This window comes from Zalophus californianus, chromosome 16 (genome assembly GCF_009762305.2).
Source record: "Zalophus californianus isolate mZalCal1 chromosome 16, mZalCal1.pri.v2, whole genome shotgun sequence".
Classification (NCBI taxonomy): domain Eukaryota; kingdom Metazoa; phylum Chordata; class Mammalia; order Carnivora; family Otariidae; genus Zalophus; species Zalophus californianus.
In genome coordinates, this window is record NC_045610.1 from 16045398 (window position 1) to 16068045 (window position 22648).

General features: G+C 50.3%; 2 protein-coding genes across 8 annotated transcripts; one reads left to right on the plus strand and one right to left on the minus strand.

The window, feature by feature from the left end:
- Positions 1 to 1047: 1047 nt before the first annotated feature.
- On the plus strand, positions 1048 to 9223 carry TLCD3A (TLC domain containing 3A). 4 transcript variants are annotated; one of them, XR_004819690.1, is made up of 6 exons: positions 1061 to 1372; positions 1797 to 1880; positions 5565 to 5769; positions 6939 to 7034; positions 7548 to 8299; positions 8785 to 9223. XR_004819690.1 is itself a non-coding variant. In XM_035724562.1 (5 exons), exons 1-5 carry the CDS (start codon positions 1251 to 1253, stop codon positions 7815 to 7817), a joined length of 777 nt encoding a protein of 258 aa, XP_035580455.1. In that variant the 5' UTR covers positions 1061 to 1250; the 3' UTR covers positions 7818 to 9223. The 4 variants fall into 4 exon arrangements, 3 of the variants coding, with proteins under 3 accessions (XP_035580456.1, XP_035580455.1, XP_035580457.1); XM_035724562.1 differs by having other exon boundaries at positions 7548 to 9223; XM_035724563.1 differs by lacking the exon at positions 1797 to 1880 and having other exon boundaries at positions 1048 to 1372; positions 7548 to 9223.
- A 1019-nt stretch (positions 9224 to 10242) lies between these two features.
- On the minus strand, positions 10243 to 19174 carry GEMIN4 (gem nuclear organelle associated protein 4). Of its 4 annotated transcripts, XM_027567712.1 has the most exons (3): positions 16381 to 16655; positions 14138 to 14348; positions 10243 to 13589 (listed from the first exon to the last, which is right to left on the minus strand). In XM_027567712.1, the coding sequence occupies exons 2-3, from the start codon at positions 14145 to 14147 to the stop codon at positions 10426 to 10428; spliced, it is 3174 nt and encodes a 1057-aa protein (XP_027423513.1). In that variant the 5' UTR covers positions 14148 to 14348; positions 16381 to 16655; the 3' UTR covers positions 10243 to 10425. The 4 variants fall into 4 exon arrangements, with proteins under 4 accessions (XP_027423513.1, XP_027423514.1, XP_027423510.1 ...); XM_027567713.2 differs by lacking the exons at positions 14138 to 14348; positions 16381 to 16655 and adding an exon at positions 18998 to 19174; XM_027567709.1 differs by lacking the exon at positions 14138 to 14348.
- Positions 19175 to 22648: the final 3474 nt, after the last annotated feature.

Here is a 22648-nt window from a genome sequence, read left to right on the forward strand (position 1 = left end):
CGCAATAGGCATAAATGAATTGTCCTTCCCCCCACGTTAGCTGTGGAAGAGAGAGACCAAAGCAAAGGAAAACGTTGGGAAGTCCCAAGAGGGAGAGAAGCCAGTAATGTTGAAGCTACTGTATTGGCCCACGTGACTGGTGCTGAGTGAAAACGAATCGTTTCCAACCCATTCAAATTTAGGGCACCTGGATGGAGAACTTTAAAAGAAAACGTTGTCAACAGTCCCCGAGACTGCCTAGTATCTTGCCCCGGCGGCGAGAGGCAGTACCGCGGGTGCCGCAGAGAGTCTGCGTACCTGGTGTTTCACCTCGCTAGACAGACTGAGAGAGGGACTGCTGGATTCTGTAGCAGGATTTAATGCTTTTAGGAGCGACCCCCGACCCCTCTGGAGGAACTGCAGCAGTTGGCTGGACGTGGAAAAGCCATCTTTGGCCTACAGAGGGATCGTTTCCTTGAGACTCCTACTTAGACGCAAGAGTGCTTGGTAGATCAGCCAGGCGGGCAGATGGCCACAAGCCCACCCGTCCTCTCTTTCCTTCTGCCGAAGAGAGATGCCCGGGCCCAGCCCGGAGGGCTCGCCCAGCCTCGTGGTGGGGGGGTCTTGACCGAAGGCATCTTTCTACGGGGCTTTCTCGGGGCCTCCAACACCCCGCCCCCTTCGCCTGGGGCTGCGGAGCGGAGGAGGGCAGTGGGCAGGTGCGGGGCCTTTCGTCGGTCGCGCCGGTCCGGCAGGGCGGGGGACGCGTCCGCGGTGACGGAACAGAAGCCCCGAGAGCCTCGGCCCTTCCCACCAATGCCTCGGCCCCGCGGCCGCTCGGAAGGCGGCGGCGACCGCTCCACGCCGCTCGTGCTGGGCGCAGTGCCCGCGCCCTCGGAACCTCCCGGGCCGCAGCTCGCCGCCGCCGCCCACTCGCCGGCCGGCCGGGGGAACCCGGGGAAGCCTCGGGGCCTAGGGGCGGTGGCGGCGGCGGCGGCGGCGGCGGCGGCGGCGAGACCCCGCCCCGCCCGGCCGGCCCGCGCCTATCGCGGCCGCCGGCCTAGTCACGCGGGGAGTGGCGCTGCGGGCTCGGGGCCAGCGCCCGGCGGCTGCCGGAGTCGCGGCGAGGCCGGGGCCGGGGCGAGGGCGGAGGGCGGAGGGTAGAAATAGGGGCGGGCGGGCCGCGCCAGTCGGGAGTCGCGCGGAGCCGATCGGAGCCACGCCGCGGGCGCCGAGCGCGGTGACCGACCCCCCCCCCCCCCCGAGCACCCATGCTGCTAACGCTGGCCTTGGGCTCGCTCTTCTTCCCGGGGCTCTTCGCACTCTGCACCTGGGGGCTGCGGCGCGCGCGGCCCGCATGGAGCGACTCCGACTGCGTGATGATCAGCACCAGGTACGCGCGAGGCCGGGCGCCGTCCGCCCCGCCCGGCCGCGCGCCGGCTGCCCCGCGACCCGACCCGCCTGCGCCCGGCCCTGCGGCGCGCCGAGGGCGGAAAAGGGGGGCGACAGGAAGCGAGGGGGCTGCCTCCCTGGTGCCTTGCCCCTCCGGGGCGCCGGCCGGAGCTCTCCGCAGACCCCGGCGTCCTCCCGGGGAGGGAGAGGGAGAGGGAGGAGGATGGAGGGCGCCCGCGCGGGGCACGACCGGGCGGGAAGCTGCTGGTCGGTCTGCCCGCTGCCTTGGGGTCGGGAGCGCGGCGGCCGCGTACCCTCTCCCTCCCCGCACTGGCAGCCCAGGGGAGAGGCAGGTTGAAGGCTCTGGGCTTCACGCTGTCCACTGGACTGGATTTTTTTTTTTTTTCTTTTCTGCCGCACGTTAGGCTGGTTTCTTCAGTGCAGGCTGTGTTGGCCACCGGGTCAGGGATCGTCATCATCCGCTCCTGTAGCGACGTGATCACCGACAGGTAACATCCAGTGCCAGGTGAAAGCAGCACCGACGATGGCGCTGAGCTTTGTTGGAGTTTCCACATTTGAGCGGCTCCCAAGCGCTAGTTCTTTTACCAGCACATGCGGTTAGGTAGCTGATGGGAGAACTTGGGCACCATAATTAGTCCCTCCTCCTCTCCTTACCGCTTTCAGCCTCGCCCACTTAGGAGACTGAAGTAAACTGAAGACATACTAGAGAATGACAGGGTCTAAGTCTGATTTAAGGTGGCCCATTGATTCAAGTTCTTTATGAGATATGTAAGTGGGAGAATTATTTGGAAGTGGGAGTCTGGCTTTTAGGTCTTTTAAATGATTTCACTGGAGTCCTGCCCTGGAGCATTCTTTGGCCGACATATGTCCGGTGTGGTTAGTAGAGACCCTCTGTGGAAAGGAACAAATCGGCCATCCTTTCTTTACAAGTGCTGCTCCCCTGTTTCCTCTGGATTTGCTAAAGGCAATGAAAAGGTTTCTAGTGCTTTCAGGAAACTGACCTGTACCGGAGTTAAGAGCTCAGTCCAGAGGCAGGTCAAGAAATGTGCATCTAGTGAAACAAATCATAAAGACCAGGGCGATCTACTTGGTATAGTGTTTAGACCTGGGCAGTTGTGGACTCCCCCCCCTTTTTCTAAAAAGCCATTGTTTTCACCCGTCTTCCTAGAACCACTCTTAACTTTCTTCTCGTTAAAGAGTGATAGTCCAATGTTCAGAGAAAGTCTCACAGCCTTTCCTAGTCCCTTTCGCATGTTGACTCTGCAGAGTGTCGTGCTTTTTGAGAGTTGAGACTGGAATGGGATGGGAGCAGGAGTGGGGTATCCATTTCCCTGTGGCCTGCAAATTTAGTGTCTGGATCTTACTTGGGATTAGTCCTGCCATTGTGACTTTTGTGCTTTTCTTCCTATGCCTCTTTTTAGACAAAACCAGCTATCAGCAATGAATTACAGATGCTGAGACAAGATAGGTCAAGTGACCTTGACTGCATACACCAAAGGCTAACAGCATTTGCTTGGCTGGGTTCAGTTTTTTATTTTCATTGAGCATTTTCTGATCAGGCAACAAGTTCCCTCACTGCCCCGTTTGTCACATCAAACTTGAAACCAGCCTCCTTTGCAAAGATTAAAGTGACAAATGTGACTTCGCAGCATTTTTTTGAGCTGATACGAGGGCAAGGAGCAGGCAACCACTATACATTTCAGAAGATATTTGCACGCCATTAGTTCTGTAGCACCACTGTTGTGTTTTTTCCCCTTAGAAGCTCTGTGTTTTTAGTGGCTGGATCATGGTAGCACACCTGAGTTTGGTTTTCAGGTTCCTCCTTTTGTGTATCTTTATGCCTTAGATTCTCTGGGCACAGAATGGAGATAGACACATTTCTGTGCCCTCTGCCTTTGCATGTATGCATAAGGATGTTCTAAAGGCACCTAGGGCATCTTAAAAAAAAAAAGGCCTTTTGGGGCTCATATGCTATACATTCAAATATTTTTCTATCATATGCCTTTTCTTTTTTTTTTAAGATTTTATTTATTTGAGAGAGAAGTGTGACTGCGCTTAAGTGGGGGAGGGGCAGAGGGCGAAGCAGGCTCTCCACTGAGCAGGGAGCCGGACATGGGGCTCGACCCCAGGACCCTGGGATCATGACCTGAGCTGAAGGCAGATGCTTAACCGACTGAGCCACCCAGGCGCCCCTATTATATGCCTTTTCATCTTATGCCTTCATAGAGAATATGTATCTATAAATCCCCCTGAATTATATGCATAATGTGGTGGTGGACCAAAGATTTCAGGAGTCCAGATCCCTAAACGGGCTAAGAGTCATAGTCCTAGGCAATTTTACCAGTTTAAGCACTTATATTTGGATAGTACTTTTTAATTTAAAAGGACTTTAACACTTCTACTAGTTTTTTTAATCCACACAAGAACTTTGTCAGGGAAGGAAAACAAGAATTATCCTGATACTATAAAGAAAGTTAAGTCCCAGCCTGGTGGTAGTTAAGATTATAATCCAAACCTCTTGGGGCGCCTGGGTGGCTCAGTCGTTAAGCGTCTGCCTTCGGCTCAGGTCATGATCCCAGGGTCCTGGGATCGAGCCCCGCATTGGGGTTCCTGCTCGGCCGGGAGGCCTGCTTCTCCCTCTCCCACTCCCCCTGCTTGTGTTCCCTCTCTCGCTGTGTCTCTCTCTGTCAAATAAATAAATAAAATCTTAAAAAAAAATTATAATCCAAACCTCTTGTTAATAAGTCTTCAGAGAATTCTACACAATTTCAGATCTCACAGAATTGGTACGGTGTGCAAAATATTAAAATCCTAGGCCCCACTCAAGGGGAGGGGCCGGTTATATTTCAGCTAAGCTTTTAGTAGTTCTTCATAGTTATTTTACTTGGAATTGCTTCAAGAAAGCAATTGGAGACCATAGATGGGCAGTAGAATAAATATCACACCTTTTTACCTAAATGGAACCTGGCTAATGAATTCACATACACATCTAGTATATTTGCCATTACTTACTTGTTTGCCTGGTTCATTGCTTCTGAATGATCCAGTCATGCCATGATAAGTGTGGACTCGTTCAGGAACAGAAATTTGAATGGCACCCTCGCTAGAGTATATTGCCAGTGTTGCAGTTCAGTGGACTGGCTTCTTAGGAAATCACCTGAGACAAAGTTAAAAATACAGCTTTAGGCTCCCAAGGCCTAGCATGTAGAGTCTCTGGAGAGTAGAGTCCTTACCAAGCACCGCAGGTGATGCTGGGGTTCAGGTAGTTTGGGAACACCAAACCATGAAACTAAACGGTTTCTTCTATCTGACACATGGGTGCTCAGTAAAAATGTGCTGACTGAGTGAAGCTAATCCTCCTCAGCAGAGTATATGATTTCTATTTTGATTTTTCCCACATTTTCTGTAGAATGATTATTTCTCAATTGGGAACAAAACTGTAGAAATTAGAGACTTTCCTTCTAACCTGCTCTGGGACCGTGATAAGCAGTCATTTAGACTCAGCAAATATGGATCTAACCCCTTTGGGCAAGTAAATGGGAAAACTGTCTTTGGTCCCAGCTTCTCTTCTGGTATCTGATTGCTGTAAGGTAGTCCTTGAACTCCGGGTTCCTTTCCAGATGTATTTTTCTTAATGAGTGGAATTGGGATTAGCCATAGAATTGTAAAGAGCTTCTCAGAAACTCCCTAAAGTGGGGTTGCAAGCAGATACGTGAGGAAACTCCCAACTCTTGAGCAACTAAGTGGAGCTAAACTGGAAATATTGGATTGGGCATTTGGGACACCTTCAAACAAGTTTCTTGGTGGGGCTAATGAATCATTTATAGAGATATCTATATCAAAGTTAGCTTATATCACAAAATGCCAGAAAAATCCATTGGAAAGGAGTAGCTAAATCAGGGAAATGGTGAAGCTAGTTACTGAAACACATGGTGCTGAGTGAGTCCCCTGCTTTCTGCCCCTGACACTTACTAACTGGCCTCGCAATTGAGAGAAAACTCTTCACTCACCTTATTTATTACTGTCAGCATCTTCCTCGTAAAGCGTTTGGAGTAAGAATAGCTGATCAGGGTACAAAGCTGAAGGGGATGTGTTTGAGAAGCGGTTGACGTTGAGCCTTCATAGTTGACGTCCATCATCCTCTCAGGGACTGTTCATATGCTTTCTTTTAGGCACTGGCTTGCCCGAGAGTATGTCTGGTTCTTGATTCCATACATGATCTACGACTCCTACGCCATGTACCTCTGTGAGTGGTACCGAACCAGAGACCAGAACCACAGACACTCCCTCACCACTTTTCGGAACTTCCTAAGTAAAAACCGCCTCATGATCGCGCACCACGCGGTCATTCTGTTTGCCCTGGTGCCAGTTGCCCAGGTATGGCCTTCCAGAACAGCCACCAGCAGACTTGGTCCCTCGTTTCCTCCTGTTAAACTGGGTATCTTGACCATTACTTACGAGCCTGGACTGTCCCGCTTTCCTTTCCGCTTCCTCCGGTGCCAGTTGCTTCCACAGTAAAACCTCCCGGGCACACCCCCCAGGACAGAAGTGCAGTCTGCAGTGATGCTGGTCCTCCCTGCCAGCATCATCCTTTATGCAGTCCCCCAGCCCTCTGTGATTCCCTAGGCTCTGTCAGAGGCTCTGTCTTCCGTTTACACGATATAAAAACAGTATGCAGTACAACACAAAACAACATAAAAATTGTTTTTAAAAAAATGAGAGTGGCTCAGTCACCTGGTGATGTGCTCCAGCAGTGCCAGAGAGTAATGTCTGTGCTATACGGATGTCACAAAAGCTCGCTCTCAAAGCAGATAGCCGTATAATTTCTCCTCAGGTCCATTTCCCCATAAGCCCCCTCCCCCGCCCCCAACGAGGAGGAGAGATGGGAAGGCAGAAAGGAAATTAGTCATTCCTGAGTGACAGGTACTGGGCTGCAAAGCTCATCGCTTTCTACTAATAATTAGACGTTATTAGAAGTGACAATTAGATATTATTCACCCTGTACCAGAGATGAAGAAACGGGGGGCTCTAAGAGTTTACTTACTGTACTCAGTGGTAGTCAGTGACAGAGCTGCTCTTCTGTGCTAGTCTCTTTTTTTGACAAGATAAAAGGAGTGGTGGGGAGGACATTACATTCTTAAAGAAGTCTCTCCTGATTGCTTTGGGACCCTGACATCTAGCACGGGGCCTGGCACATATTTTGTTGAATTAAACTGGCCGAGTGCCCTCGGCATGACTAAGTTAGGTACCCAAGAGTAGGCTACAGGGTTCCTTCGGGCTGACATTGAAATTCAGAAAAAGCCTGGGGTGTGATGCGATCAGCTGATCTCTGAAGTTGTCTCTGGATCCTAGGGGATTTGCCCCTCCGAGTGCTATTGCTGTGGGAGCAGCAGAGTATTAACCAGGTCTGTACTCACTTAGCATTTCCCTTTCCCTTCACGGTCTCTCATGGTTACCCTTTCCAGTAGCCCTCCAGTAGAATTTTCCTTCCAGTGGTTCCTTAACCTCTAGTTCTTATTTCCCATTTCTTCCCTTTTCCTCTGCAGAGGCTCAGGGGAGACCTCGGGGACTTCTTTGTCGGCTGCATCTTCATGGCAGAACTGAGCACTCCGTTCGTGTCCCTGGGCCGAGTTCTGATTCAGGTACAGATACCATGGCCGTATGGCAGGAGGAAGCAGGCGCCGCTCTCCCTGGTGGACTGGGGGGGCTTGTGGAAACCCCTTAGTGCTAGGAATGGTGGGGCAGGAGACCCTTTAACAGATGCCAAGGTCAGTTGGTCTTCTGAGCCTGTGTGTGTGTGTTTGTGGGGGGGTGAAATTGTACTTTTGATTCAAATTTGATAGTTTTTTAGGTATTTTTTCCTGGCTGCAGATTTTTTTTTTTTTTTTTTTTGGTGTTTTTGTTTTGTTTTGTTGTTGTTGTTAAACGCGCTTGTCCTGTGTGCCTGTCGGCTGCGGGGCTTAGGCTAAACTCAGTATCACTGTTGGAGACGACACCGCGAGCCTGCGCGCACCCATAAAGCGGGCGGCACTCGGCCAGCTCTGCCACGCGTGTCAGGCGACCCGACGCTTGGCTTTCCGGCTGCGGGCCCCCGGCGGGTGGTTCCCGGCAGGCGCAGCCTCGCCGACGGCCTTCCCCTCCCCGTTCTCCTGCAGCTGAAGCAGCAGCGCACCCTCCTGTACAAAGTGAACGGAATCCTCACGCTGACCACCTTCCTTTCCTGCCGGATCCTTCTTTTCCCGTTCATGTACTGGTCGTACGGCCAGCAGCGGGGACTAAGCCTGCTCCAAGTGCCGTCCCGTATCCCCTTCTACTGCAACGTGGCCAATGCCGTCCTCGTCGCCCCCCAGATCTACTGGTTCTCTCTGCTCTGCAAGAAGGCAGCCCGGCTCTTTGACCGCCCCCCGGACAACAAGGACGGCTAAGCGCTCCCGGGAGTCGGGCAGTGCAGGTGCCTCCTCCACTTGGTAGTCCCACGGACCACACTGTGCCCTGGGTGGCTCCAGCCTTTGGGTGTATTGATAAGCAGATGGGTTTGAGTTTTTCTAAAGAATCTTCACATGACCTCCCTCTTCTAACCTGCCCCTTTTGCAAAAGCACTTTTTTCCTAAGGAACAGCGATTGGATCCTGTCAGACCCCCCGCTGGCAGCAAGGTGGTTTTAACGCAAGCCCCAGGATCCTTCCTTGAGTCTCACCTCAAGGGTTCTGGGAGGCAGAAGCATGGGGTGTGGAGACGGGTGGACTAGGGTGAAGCGTCTGGGCACCCGCCTGGCCCGAATATGGGCGGCTACCCGCCTTTCCGACCACTCAGGGCAGTATCTACACTTACTGGGCCAGTGGCAGCAAGTGGTGAGCCTGGTTCTCGAAATACGTTCTCGTGATGTTGGCCTGGGCAAACCGTCGTGGGTAGGTAGTTTTTTACTGTTTACTCGATACCCCACTGGTCCCATGCCTCATCCTGTCATCCATGTGCCAACACGGAATTCCCATGTCCCCTGACTTCCATTCAGAAGTGTCCCCGGCAGGGGGGTGAGAGGCAGGGAGGGGAACCTGAAGCACTTGAGTAGTTAGGGAGGCCCACAGGTCAGCGCCACTGCAGGCCGACTTGGGAAGACCAGTGTCGAACTTGTGAGCTCGTTGTAAAGTCACAAATACTATTCCTTTCTTAGCATGTCCCCTCAAACCCAGCTTTCCCCATGTCCACACGCACAGGATGCTGTTGTTAAAACTGTAGGGGTAAAGCAACATGGTGCCTGTTGAGCTCTTTCCTGGGGAACCCCCCTCTTCGACATTGTCCTTTCCATAGGACGTGGAAATGGGCTTCTGTATTTCAAACCGTGAGAGGTCTCATCCGGGCCCCCCCCCAGTAAGCCAGGGCTTGTGTTCCAAAGCCTGTTCCCACAGGAGCGGTCTGCCACTTTGCCCCCGAAGGCTGGAGAACGAAGAGTGCGAGATAGCCCTGGCCGAACTCCGTCCTGGGGACTGACCCACCTACCGTTTGCAGATAGGACCCTCTGGTGCTGACACTAATTCTTCCTTACCCACTAGGATGGGTTTTAGAAACTGCTACCATGAAGTTTTTTTTCAAATGGTAGTAAAAATCCAGAAGTTCTAAAGTGCCTTTTAATTCATTGTTGTCCATGAACTTGTACTCAATATGTAACAGTGTCTCAAATTCTATTTGTCTTTAATGGGTGCCATTTAAAAAATGTCAAATGCTGTAATTTTTTTTTTTTTACCATTTTTGTTTACTGTCAGTATATCTTTATAAATCACCCCTGTGGTGATTAAAGTGCACTAATATTTCCCAGCTTCTTCTCATTTGTGAAATACATCAATACCCACTTCTTTCCAGACCCATCCTGTGACCGGAGTGGCCTCCCCGCTGTGTGCTGTTGTTCTGGGTCTGTGCTCGCATCCACCACGCAACTGGCAGGAGCGGGCTGTGGAGGGGTGTGGTCACGCTTTCAGCCTTCAGGGGGGCCCGGCTCAGACCTTACTCTCACATGTGTCTGGGGGTTCCGAGAGTACATCGTCAGGTCCTAGAGTTCGAGCCCCGTGGGCGGGCAACTTCTGGCGCAATCTTCCCTTCCTACGTGAATCCCAATTAGGAGCTGGGAGGGGACCAGAGTAACAGCTCATTTTGAGTGAGGGTAAGCATATGAAGGTGATGGGGCATATCCTTTTTCCCTCCTTGCCTCTCAAATTAAACACCTCCCCAACCAGTTCTCCTAGTCCTGTGATAGACACTGGACGTGGGAAGGTCACATTTTTAAGCTGCTGTGTACGCCACTGCTCCCACTCACCCCTGAAAACCAGGACAGCCCACCCCAGGCAGAAGATAATTGTACCCACCCTTTAAACCCACCTCTGGTGTTCACCAGACTGTTTCACACAGCCCCTCCTGGATCCACTAAATGGAGTTCAGCCTATATGGCTGAAGTCCTCCATTCAGAACACACCCATTTTCTTGGGGTTATTAGTCTACTCCCTGACATTTAATTTTCTTGGGCCAGTGTTCTCCTTTTACAGTGGGGCAGGCCGCTTGGGTTCACAAATACATGGCCAATTGGTGGCAGAAGAGAGTTTTTCCCCCTGGCTGCCCTGTCCAAGACACCACGAAATGACTCTTGAAGAGGGCTGCAGTGCAGAAGAACAGAATACCTGTAAGTTTTCCACTTGGGTGGTTTCACCTTTGGACTTCTTCGCCAAATTCTAGGGTGGATAAATCCAGTTGTGAACATGTTCCTCCCAGCTTGCTTTGTTCTTTAAGGCTAGCTGAGCCCAATTGCAGAGCATATCTAAGCCTATTCTATTGACGAGAAAGACTCAAAGAGAGACGATGAAACTCAAACGAGAATTTTATAATTTGTATGTTACAAACACCTAAGAAACTATTTTCTTTACAGTTATTGCCATATACTTTTTTAGCTTGTGTACAATTTCACATAACCGAAAAGCTCGTGTTTCTCAGCTCAAGCCCCTGTAGACCCCACCGAGTCGGGGCCCAGCCATTCTCCGAAGTACAAAGATCAGAAGTTGCTGATCTTCTGCAGCAGGGTTTGGCGCCGTTCCTCAGGGCTAATGTTCTCAGCGATGGACTTCAGGAAGCGCTGCTCATTTACCTTCTGGAGCAAGGAGCTACCAGAAGGGTTGGCCTTGCTCAGGGTTTCGTAGCAAGTGAGGATTTCCAAGGCCAGAACGTAGAGCGGTTCACACACCTCTTGGTGGAGCATGGCCATGATGTGCAGAACATGGCAGAATACCTGGGTATAAAAAAACAGGGTCTCCTGGGTCAGGTCCTGTTCTTGAGCCCAAGGGCCAACTGACTGTATCGACCTAACGGAGTCCAGAAGATTGGTCAGACTGTTACAGAGAAGTCTGACTACATGGCTCCAGCCTTCCATAGGAAGCCAATTACAACAACTCTGGCTGCAGAGAAACTGGAAAGCTCTCAGGAACAGTACGGAGAGCTGGAGCTCCTGGGCAAAGGGCTTCAGGTTGAGCAGAGGAACAAACTGAATATATTCCAGGCTATATGGGACGTGCAGGAGTTGTTTCTCCAACAGTCTCCTGGTCAAGTGGTAAAGGTACTGCCACTCTTGGGGGCTGCACCAAGGCATGACTTGTACCAGGACCACCAGAAAGCCCTTGCTGAACAATCTGACCTCCTCAGGGTTGCCCACATCTACCACCAAGAGGGACAGCATCTGCTCAGAGATGCTGCTGGAGATGTAGCAGCACTCCATCCAGGCAAGAAGCCCTGTGCCCGGACCGTACCCAGGGTGGGCTTGGGAGGTCCACTCGTCCTCAGAAAGCTTACAGATCTCAAAAAGCGTGGCGGGCACCTCACACTTGAAGTGGCCCTCAAAGAGGTTCTTCATTCTCAGGCGCACCGTCCAGTCAAGCTGCTCCAGCTTCCGGTGGAGCCAAGACAGGGACTTGATCCAGGTGTCTGGGGAGAAGGTCTCAGCATTAGCCAATATAATGTCACAGAGGATCTCCAGGACACGGGTCACCAGATCCTTCCCATCCAAAGAGAGGCACCGTTTCTCCTTGGGGAGCTGCCAGTATTTGCTGAAGCAATCCAGCAGCTGGCACAAGCTGAAGATGAGGGGGAACGGAGAGCAGGTCTGGAGCCAGTACTCCTCCAAACACGCATTTGCTTCAAGGGTCTGGATGAAGATCTTCAAACTGAGATCCACCTCTTTGACGTCTAGCATCAAGAAAGGCAGGACGAACTCCTTTAGCACCTCATCTGGCTCAAGAAGAGCAGCAACCGGGATACCTTGGGGCTTCACAGGATTCATTAGGCAGCCCAGGAGCTCCAAAAATTGCTTTTCCTCCTTGGGTGTAGAGAACTTTGTCCAGACAGTTTCTTTGAGGCATGACACCACAAAAGTAGCGGATGGATCGGGACCCTGCTCTTCCGTGAACCTAAGGGCGGGGAAGGCAGTGAGAATCTGGGCCAGGAACTTGTGGGTGCCAAGATTGACCACAGCCATGCTGCACATTTTCTTCACGGTGATCTCCGGGTGCAGTATTACCAGGCGGGCCACAGACGCTACAGCTTTAGCTAAGCCCTGTTCAGAGGCGCTCTGTGCGAGCTGGTTAAAAGTTGTATTGAGGTCCTCCTGAAACCTGTCCAAGTAAGCCAACAACTTCTCAGAGAGACCCTTCCGCCCCCAGGAGAGCAGGGTGCCCGAGAGGACTTTGTTTTTATCTGGCAGAGAGAGGTCTGCATAGCATTCTAGAATCAAGCTGATCACTTGTCTGATCTGAGATTCAGGGACGGCTCTGTCTGTCATGGTAACTTCCATCACTGTTTCCAGCAGCTTTAACACCAAGTCTGGCTCTCGGAAGAGGGCTCGGTTATTAACCAGGCAGGCTAGCCATTCGTCTGAGAAGGCCCACTTCTTCTCAGAAGCAAAAATGTAGCACATTTCCATGTGTCGGTCCATCTTCTGCTCAATAATGGCCATGGCAATCGAGGCGGTGATGTCCTTCTCAAAGCCCTTGTTCTTCAGCACCCTGGTGGTCTTCCTCAGGAAGTCCCCAACACACTCTGCCAGCTCCGAGACCACCTGCCTCTCCTCCTTGGACAAGCTGGTAGAATCCAGGTAGAGCTTCAAGTTTTGGCTGAAGGACGTCAGGCTGTCACACAGCCGGAAGCTGTCGTAATTTGTCCCCTGGCTGCTGGTGAGCATGGCCTGCAGCTCCTCCCCCCACTCCCGCAGCAGGGTGCACATGAACTCAAACCCGATGAAAATCGTCTCGCTTGGAAGCTTGGCCACGGAGGTCAGGCTGATGTCCCGTTCGGCCTCCTTTACCTTCTCTGCCAGTGCCTGTTGGTGATACGGGTTCTGGGTGTCCGAATTCCACACAGAGATCACCGTGGCCAGTTTGTCCAGATACACGGTTGCAGATACTTCCTGGGGGTCGTCCTCCATCAGGGCAAACACCGTCAGCATGTCTGCCAAGTTGGCTAACGCACAGCACTTCATCCCTGGGCATAGGATTCTATTTTGGATTTGCTTCAGCCCAGTGAGCAGCATGGCCAACAGGGGCATAGTGGGACACACATCTGGGTCTGACTTAAACCTCTTTGGAGGGTGGCAGAACTCATCTGAAGAGGACAAATACTTATGGGCCATGGTTCTAAACTGGGTGAGCAGGGGGTCCTGCTGATTGCCTTTGTGCTTCATCATTTCCCACCAGACACTGAGGAAAAAGGCCACATCCTTTGAAGACGTGTCAACAGACATGTGCTCCAAAAAGCGCTCTAGTTCTGCACGGCAGATAGTGGTGGGCAGGGCCATCAGGAGCTGGATAAAGAGTCCAGAAGCTTCCAGCGACTTGAGCAGCTCAAAAAGGACCGTGTGGTTGATGGTAGGGATCATGTTGCCTACTGAGAAGAACACATCTTCCTGCCACCGAGTGTCAGCATCTGAAGGGGTGACAGGGCAGGGCTGAAGAACCTTGGCCCAGATGATGATCAGAGCTTTCTTCTTCCAGGCAAAGGGCTGGGAGCATGCTGTGGCGGAGGAGATCTCCCTTAGGGCCTCCACAATAGGCTGCCCAACGCGTTCCCAGTCAGACTTTTTCAATTCTGTCAGCGCTTTGGGGTGGAACAACTGCTCAGCGAGCAAAAAGCCCCCATGCAGAATAGTCATTTCCTCACAGATATTCACGGGTCCTGCACAGAGAGAAGCCGCACAAGACAGAGTGTGGTGAAAAATCTTGAGAATCATTAGCAGAGGTTAGACAGAGAGACAGCAGCTGGTGGGCCGGCGGTCATCATCGGGGTTAGAGATGATAAGGGCTCGAACGGGGAAGGAGGGTTGGTTCTAAGAGCCGCTGTAGAGCTGGAATCAAAAGCACTTAGCTAAGGGATAAAGAAGGACTCCCAGACTCTAGCCTGGATTGGGAAGACAACGGGCATCACTGGAAGAACAGAGAATCAGAACAGCTCTGGAGGGAACACTGTTCAGTTTTGGTTATTTGGAGTTTGAGATAGAACATTAAGCTAGAGACGTCCTCCAGCAATGGAAATGTGGCTCAGGGAGGTGTCTGCTCAGAGGGGATCAATGGAATGAAAAAGTGAATGAGATCCTGCAGGAAAAGCATGGGTAAAGGAAAGGGCTAGGCCCTCCGGCAAAGGACGGGCTGGCAGAGGATGTGGGGAGGAAGGGCTGAGAGAGAGAGCAGGGCAGTACCAAGCAACAGGGGCGACCAAGTACATACCGTGGAACATGACAGTTGAGCTTCTGAGTAATGATACAGCCTAAGGGGGGCAGGGGCCAGGGCTGTGGGCACAGAAGCAATCAGACAAGCCCTGCCTTCCCTCTTTTCTCTTACAGCCTTGTCTTGCAAACAAATTTCCGGTGTTCTTGCAGGGAAACAGTTTACCCCACAGCTCTGTCAAACAGAAGAAGCTACCAAAGGCTCTGCTTCTCTAGTAAAAACCAAGAGGTAGATACAAATGAAAAGTCCTCTGTCCAGGAAGCCATGAATCAACAGACTTATCAAGGAAGGCATTTGGGGATGTTTAATTAGACATTGCTTTAAATCCTAGCTCAACCATCTAGAACAAGCTAAAGCTTCTCTGAGCTTCCCTTCTGTGTATGTGGGAAAAATACAGACTTGGTGTTAGACTGGGAGGATCGAATGACATATACTAGTCAAGCCCTCAACACTGAGCTGGTAGTTCGGCTCCCAATTCCATCTCCCAGAGCTGCTGAGCGTTACGCAAGATACAGCTACTGTAAGCCTCTGGCTACAAAGAGCCTGATAAGCGCTCAGAAGTGTTGATTCCCCGCAGATCTTTCCATTGTTGGCAGGACTGGAACCCTGTCGCTATTCTTTGCCTTCCCTAGCTCAGTAATAGGAAAGGACATAGGTCTTCCTCAGGTAAGCTGCTTCTGGCCCAGAAACAAAATCGGAGTACAAACGCTACTCACTGTTCAGTATTCCCAACTTCTCCCCCTTCCCAGGGTCCGGAGATGCTACCCCTTCCTCATTCCCTCATGCCCCCAAAGAACACATCTTTCCCAATTTCACAGGCCAGGAGCCAGCAAGAGAATCTTGATTCAGGAGACTAAAAACGATCCTGCCTCTCGACTTTAAGGGAGCAGCAAAAGGCCAAAGGATCAACACTCCTATGCAACCAACTGGTGAAGGCAGTCCACCTTGGCTCCCAGTGGCTGAGGCTGACTGCCAGGAGGATTAGGGTGCTGAGAGGTCTCACTGGGGATTCTGCCCGCCCCCTTTTTGGCTCAGGCTGCTCTCCTAGGCTCCCCAAATATGTCCCCTTATGACTCTGTAAATTTAAATTTATTGCACAGTCAGCTGAGATGTTTGTCCCCCAATACCAATATTCCAGAGACATTATGTTCATTGTGCTACCTGAAGGAGTAAGTCCCAGGACCTACTGGTTAATAGCTGGGCAAATCCCAAGTGTTTTTATCACTACTGGTTAACTGGTGTTTGTAAGTGCCCACTCTGTATGTTTATTAAGTGCTTACTCCGTGCCAGGCACTGTGCAAGATCTCTTTTAATCTTCAAATCAACCATTCTTGTTTTAGAGAGGGAAACACTGAGATTCAGAAACAATTTGCTCAGGATGTCCCAACTACAGGGTGGTGGGGCTGCGACAGAAATCACCACAGCTGCAGGGCTCCAAGCTTAGAGCTCTACTGTTCCACCACTGAAGACCTGGCTGGCGACAGGACTACACCGTTTCTCCACAGCCTGTTCTGGCACATCTTGGGGTGCCTCACCCCAGCTCTCTCACAACAGCCTCCTGGTCTCATCTCTTTAAGAGCATGTCCAGCAGGGTGGGAGGCTGGACAAGGAGCCACCGATTTATACTAGCTCCCCCCTCCCCTCTCCCAGACCCCGCCTGTGAGTACTCTGATTCAAAAGTGCACAGAGGTTCCAAAGTGGCACCTCGGCTGCCGCGGCGCTCCCCACAGCTGCTGCTCGGATGAACTAGCTGTGCGCAAGGCGCCGTACCAGACACCGTATACACGTGCTCTCAATCACAACGCCCCAAAACTCTGTGTGGTGGATACGTTATCATCCCCGTTTTATCGAGGAGGGCCTCATGGGCGTAAGACGCTTGCTCAAGAACTCAGCAGCCGTCCAACAAATGAAACCGTCCGGGTATCCGGATTCCCCGAGGGCGTCTTCCGAGCCCGGCATTTTCCAAAAAGCACGTGCACGAACCCTGTCCACTTTCAGGAAATCTAACCTCACATCCGCTCGGCCCTTCACGTGGAAAGGCGCCCCAAGGGGGCAAGATGCAGGCTTAGGAGCTGCGGGGCCGGGGCTGGAGCCAGGCCTCCCGACCCCGAGGACACGCCCGCCCTCCCAAGCCCTCCCCGACCCCGAGGTCTCCCTTAGCCCGGGCCCATTCAGCACTGCCCTGGTCGCGGGTTTCGGGACGCAGACCACGAGGGCCGAGAACGGGTAGTCGGGACACCCACCTAGGTCCATGGCGGCGACGCTGGCGGCCGCAGCGGCCGCCCCTCCCCCGCGACGCCCCGAGTGCCGCGCAGGCGCCACGGCACAATGGGTGGTTGGCGGGGCGGGACAATGGCCGCACCTCAGCCCCGCCCACCACCTCAGCTCGGGCTCCGCGCCGCCGGCCGCAGGCCTCCCGCCGCTCCGCGCGCACGCGCAATCCTCACCAACAGCTCCGCGGCTCCCAAGCAGCCCGGCCCACAGCGCCCCCCTACCAGCCCGAGGCCTCCAACCAGCCAACAGGCAAGTACCGGCACTTCCCTTCCGCCGAGCGTGCTCCGCCCCGCCCGTTCCCTTCGCTCGGGCCGCTCGGCCACGCCTCTGTCCAGCCCCTGCCCAGCCTAGCTTTCTGAGTCCCAGTGGAGCCTACCCACCAGCTCCGTCCCAGGCTCCGCGTTCGCTCCCATCCAGCCACCCCCGGGATCCCCCGCTTACAGTTCACCCGCACTGAACGCCTTCCCCAGGCTGCCCACTCACCAGCACAGATGTGCCATTCTGAGAGGCTTCCTCCCCTGAAGCGGGTCGGCCCCACAGACGCACAATTCCTCCCACCCCACCGCCCCCCAGCGCACTTCCTTCCCCCTGCAGCACGGTATCCTTAATTCTCTGGCATCATAGGCGCCTTTGAAGTGTTACTGGTTGTCCTCCCCAGAAAATGCACTTTGCTAGCCAGAGCATCGGTGGGGGAGATCTAATCCAATGGGCCCCAGGTCTGAGAAACACACACACACACACACACACACACACACACACACACACACACACACACACACACATCCTATCTTCACACACACACACACACACACACACACACACACACACATCCTATCTTCACACACACACACACACACACACACACACACACACACACACACACACACACACATCCTATCTTCTTCTCTGGCATCATAGGCGCCTTTGAAGTGTTACTGGTTGTCCTCCCCAGAAAATGCACTTTGCTAGCCAGAGCATCGGTGGGGGAGATCTAATCCAATGGGCCCCAGGTCTGAGAAACACACACACACACACACACACACACACACACACACACACACACACACACGAATATCCTATCTTCTTCTCACACATTACCCTGTCTCCTTTGCCCCCTTTCCCTTCTTCCCTGACCTAATCACCAGCCTCCAGGGTTTCTAACTCTCCATCCTCCAGCCTGCAGCACCAGCTATCACCTAGAGAGGACACAGGGGCCACGCCTCAGCTCCCCCAATGTGCCAAGTGGAGTTTGAGATGGCCTGTGCTGCTGTCAAGCAGCTGAAGGGACCTGTGAGTGATCAGGAGAAACTGTTGGTGTACAGCTTCTACAAACAGGCCACCCAGGGTGATTGCAACATCCCCGCCCCACCTGCTACAGATGTGAAAGCCAAGGCCAAGTGGGAGGCATGGAACGAGAACAAAGGGATGTCCAAGATGGATGCCATGAGGATCTATGTTGCCAAAGTGGAAGAACTGAAGAAAAATGATACTGGTTAAGGAGGACAGAGTGTCAAAACAGAATGAAGTAGCAGGGCTCCTCCGGTAGGGAAAAGGGCTTCTTAAAAGACATGGTTGAAACATCCTGAAACCATAACCACCATAGCTGAGAGACATCAATAAATCACTTAAACTGCATGAGAGTGAGTGACTGTTGTTGGAAAGGTGATTAAACTCAAAGTGACTGTCGGAGTCCTGGGGAGGTGTCCAAAATATATAAAAAGCAGCTCTCCTCAAGGGAAAGTTCCGTCACACCTGGCTTTATGATTTTGAGTAAGAGTTCCCAGCCTTCCTACTCCCAGAGTATATGCAGTTGCTTGGCAGGAGTAGAGGGGTCGGGGGAAGAATCATGCTATGAAAATGCCTCCAGATTTGAGGTGAATAGACCATTCTCCAGAGGCTCGGCCTCTTGGGAAAGGGGAAAGAAGGGGAGGCTAAGGTCCCCTATCTCTTTAGGGGTTGTCCGTTCAGTACTAACCCAACATTACTGAGAGGAAAGGGGCTTTGTCTTCCACAAAGCTAAAGTCAAGTGCTACTCCAAAAGCCCCTACTAGAACACAGGCCTGATGAAGTTAATATTTTGAGGGAAGTCGACTTTTAGTGAAGTAATGGATGCCTGACAACACAGCAGAGAAACACTGGAGAAGATGGTTTCAAAATCCCAGTCTCTGAAAGCCTCATTAGAGGCCATGCAACCAAAGTTTTCTTGGGATTAGTTCATAGTTAACCCTGGTTTCTGCTTGGGGATGTCTGTAGGACAATGTGTATGTACATATAAATGAGTTTGTTTTACAAGCACAACACACCCTTTGACCCATGCAAGGCCCAAAGTGCCTGTGCTCAGCTTCCACTCCTTAGTGCCGAAGGCATCAATACACAGTAAGTGCCCTGGGATATGGAGTGCTAAATGCTACTATTAAAGAAATTTCAGAGAAAAAGCTCTGCTATGGCATGGGTCTTCCCAATACTTTTCCTCAAGAACTATTTTCATAGATCATAACATCGGGTCAGCTCCAGTTCATGCAGGGCCTTTAAACAATAGAAGCAACAACAAGAAGACTTCAGAAGACAAAGGAAACCAAATCTCACCAGGTATCTTCAGTATCTTCTGTTCATGTCTTTGCAGGAAGTTGCTATAGACTAAATACAGGACTTGAGAATATCCGCAGGATGCCACAGTGACTAAAGAACTATTGTAAGTTGGACAAGAGCCACACTGTAGGGGCACCTAGGTGGCTCAGTCAGTTGGGCATCTGCTTTCGGCCCAGGTTGTGGTCCCAGGTGCTGGGATCGAGCCCCACATCAGGCTCCCTGCTCTGAGGAGGGCCTGCTTCTCCCTCTCCCTCTGCCTGCCCCTCGCCCTGCTTGTGCTCGCTCTGTGTCAGATAAATAAAGTCTTAAGAAAAAAAAAAAAGCCACATTGTACAATAGTTGTGTTGTCCTCTCTTCTTTGGAGGATATTACAAGCACATTTTGATGCTTTTAGGGCCCTGATTCACATTAAATGTGAATTACTAGTAAAAATAATAATGGAACATCTTGCTCCAAAATATAATGTCAACTTCGGCACTGTAGGTATAGTCATTTCTGAAATCATTATAAAACCTGATAAAGTAAAAATGCACCATAGTTAGGACTGCAGAAGGCAACTATAGGATACATTATTAAAAAAATATATAGTGTATACAGTATGTTGAATTTTGTGGGGCAAGGGGAAGAATAATAAGTAGGAGGCAAGGGGAATGGGATTGGTAGGAGCAAGACTTTTCAGAGTGTACCTTTTTAATATTGTTCTGATTTTTGTATCATTGACTCTGTTACCTTATAGAAATCTGAGGCAAGAGTATTTCTTGGGGCGCCTGGATGGCTCAGTAGGTTAAGCAACTGACTCTTGGTTTTGGCTCAGGTCATGATCTCAGGGTTCTGAGATCGAGCCCCATGTTGGGCTCCATGATCAGCGTGGAGTCTGCTTAAGTTTCTCTCTCCCTCTGCCTCTGCCCTGCCCCTGCTCACGTGCACTCTCTTTTTAAAATAAATAAAATCTAAAAAGACAAAAAACAAAAAAACCAAGAGCATTTGTTGACCATTAAGGCCAGAGTAAAGTTCCTATGGACTTCCCAAGGGAAAGGTAAGAAGTCTTAGACCAAACTGAAACTTACCATTAACTCTCACCATAAATTTCAGTGGACAAATTGGAGCCCTCCTAAAAACTCTGCTAAACACAATGGCAACTGCCTGTGACAGGCGAGATAGGCAGAAAGTCACACAAAGGAGCTGTGAATGTCCACAGCTTTGCTAATTCTACCAAGATGTCAAGCAAATATGGATTTCATACTAACTCCCCGGGCTAAGCTAGGGGAGCTCTTGCAACATAGTCATTCTAAATCTCTCTGGATTTAAACCCAAGGGAAGTTTGAATTTAAACTTAATATGCTATAACTCCTCAACCCTTCAATGCAAAAAACCAAAATGAATGCTCTGAAAACACAACTCTGGAGAAGCCAAAGGACGTTCCAACTTCATCTGTTTTAAAACACCAGCTTGGGCAAAACCATCTTATAACCTTGTTTTCTAACGGATCATATCATCCTCAGAGGTGGGAAAGTAATCGATTGTACCTGTGGTTTAAAATCATTAGCTACACCAGGGGCGCCTGAGTGGCTCCGTCGGTTAAGCGTCCGACTCCTGGTTTCAGCTCAGGTCATGATCTCAGGGTTGTGAGATCTAGCCCCGTGTCGAGGCCCATGTTGCTGAGCATGGAGCCTGTTTAAGATTCTCTCTCCCCCTCTGCCCTTCCCCTCCCCTTAAAAAAATAAATAAAATCACTAGCTACACCGTGCAGAGGTAGATTTTTGGATTCCTTGATAAAAGGCCAAAATTGTACACTAAATGGTTTTAGGGTGAATACAATGTTAAAGAATGAAACAAAAGAAAAATGGTTGGCAGTGAGACAAAAGGGGGCTTATATCATAAAGTCAAAATGTCCCAGGGAGATAAATAGCATTAACTTCTGTCATGCATAGCTGTAATTTAAGAAAGAAAAATTTTGGCAATGTTAATATGTAAGCAGATAAAATGAAATCTAGTATGTGTTTGGTCATTAAGTACTTACATAAACCATTTATTTTACTATGACAAACTTAGAAGGCCTAAGCCTAATACACTGGGAAAAGCATAATTTCTTTGCACAAGAACAGTGTTACTGGAAATAAACATCAAGAATTACTTAATAATAGGAAATCTGAAAATTAACAAATCATAGTCTAAAGAAACACAGAGAAGTTATTCAAAATCCATACAATAATTTCCCCGTATATAGGAAAAAAGTGAACCAATGGTCTAGAGAAGGAACATATAACTTGGTTTTCTTTGAAACTCATGATTGCTTCCCTAAGAGAATTTAAGTTGAATGAAAAGTGCCGGGGAGCTGGAAAAGGATTTTTTTCTCTTGGTGAAGGTAAGATTATTCTAATTTCATATATATTAATCTGGAACTGGTAACCTCTGAGTCAATCCTTTTCAATCTCCTCGGTTTCTTCCCTAAAATTTGAACCTGGCCACTGCCATTTTATTTTTTATTTTTTTTAGATTTTATTTATTTGACAGAGAGAGACACAGCAAGAGAGGAACACAAGCAGGGGGAGTGGGAGAGGGAGAAGCAGGCCTCCTGCCAAGCAGGGAGCCCGATGTGGGGCTCGATCCCAGGACCCTGGGATCATGACCTGAGCTGAAGGCAGACGCCTAACGACTGAGCCACCCAGGCACCCCAGGCCACCGCCATTTTAAATAGAGTCTTAGAGGCTTGCATAACAACTTGATTTCAGAAGTATACTTTCAAAAACCATTTATAATAAATATGGCCAAATTTTGTTTCCAGTGATTAAAATTTATTTGTTCTGTGGAACCAAAGAGAAAACTACAAGAAATCATTAAAAAAAATTTTTTTAGGCTGAAGAAATAATCTAATCCATATTTAAGAAATCTAACCCATATTTAAGAAATTGAAATTCTTGTGAAGATTTTATTTTTTTTATTTTTTTTTATTTTATTTTATTTTATTTTTTTTAAAGATTTTATTTATTTATTTGAGAGAGAGAGAATGAGAGATAGAGAGCACGAGAGGGAAGAGGGTCAGAGGGAGAAGCAGACTCCCTGCTGAGCAGGGAGCCCGATGCGGGACTCGATCCCGGGACTCCAGGATCATGACCTGAGCTGAAGGCAGTCGCTTAACCAACTGAGCCACCCAGGCGCCCCTATTTTATTTTTTTAAAGATTTTATTTATTTATTCATGAGAGACAGAGAGAGAGAGGCAGAGGGAGAAGCAGGCTCCCAAGGAGCAGGGAGCCCGATGCGGGACCCAATCCCAGGACCCTGGGATCATGACCCGAGCTGAAGGCAGACACCTAACCATCTGAGCCACCCAGGCACCCTCTTGTGAAGATTTTTAAAAATTATATAAAGAAAATAGCATGAAGCCAGGCATGTAGCAACATAGCACATTAGATCCTTCCATCTGTTTACTCTGGCTGCTCAAAATTTCAAAGCAAGGAACGTGGGGGCTGTTAGTCAAATCTTTTGATTCAAGGAACAAAATTTATTTAACATTTTTCAATGTCAAGGCGTGCCAGAGGAAGGCATTTAGAACAGCATACTATCATGGTGCTGGAAGTAGTCCTGCTATAAGCTTATCAAAATTCCCTCCATCTTCAACCAAAGGTAATGTCCCACATAGTTGCCCA

What these genes read in the sequence shown, in the direction of transcription:
- TLCD3A (XM_035724562.1), top strand. Translation starts at nt 1,251, where the DNA reads ATGCTGCTAACGCTGGCCTTGGGCTCGCTCTTCTTCCCGGGGCTCTTC. An exon ending in CCCTGGTGCCAGTTGCCCAG is followed by an intron (nt 5,770 to 6,938) that starts GTATGGCCTTCC and finishes TTTCCTCTGCAG; the next exon opens with AGGCTCAGGGGAGACCTCGG. An exon ending in TGGGCCGAGTTCTGATTCAG is followed by an intron (nt 7,035 to 7,547) that starts GTACAGATACCA and finishes GTTCTCCTGCAG; the next exon opens with CTGAAGCAGCAGCGCACCCT.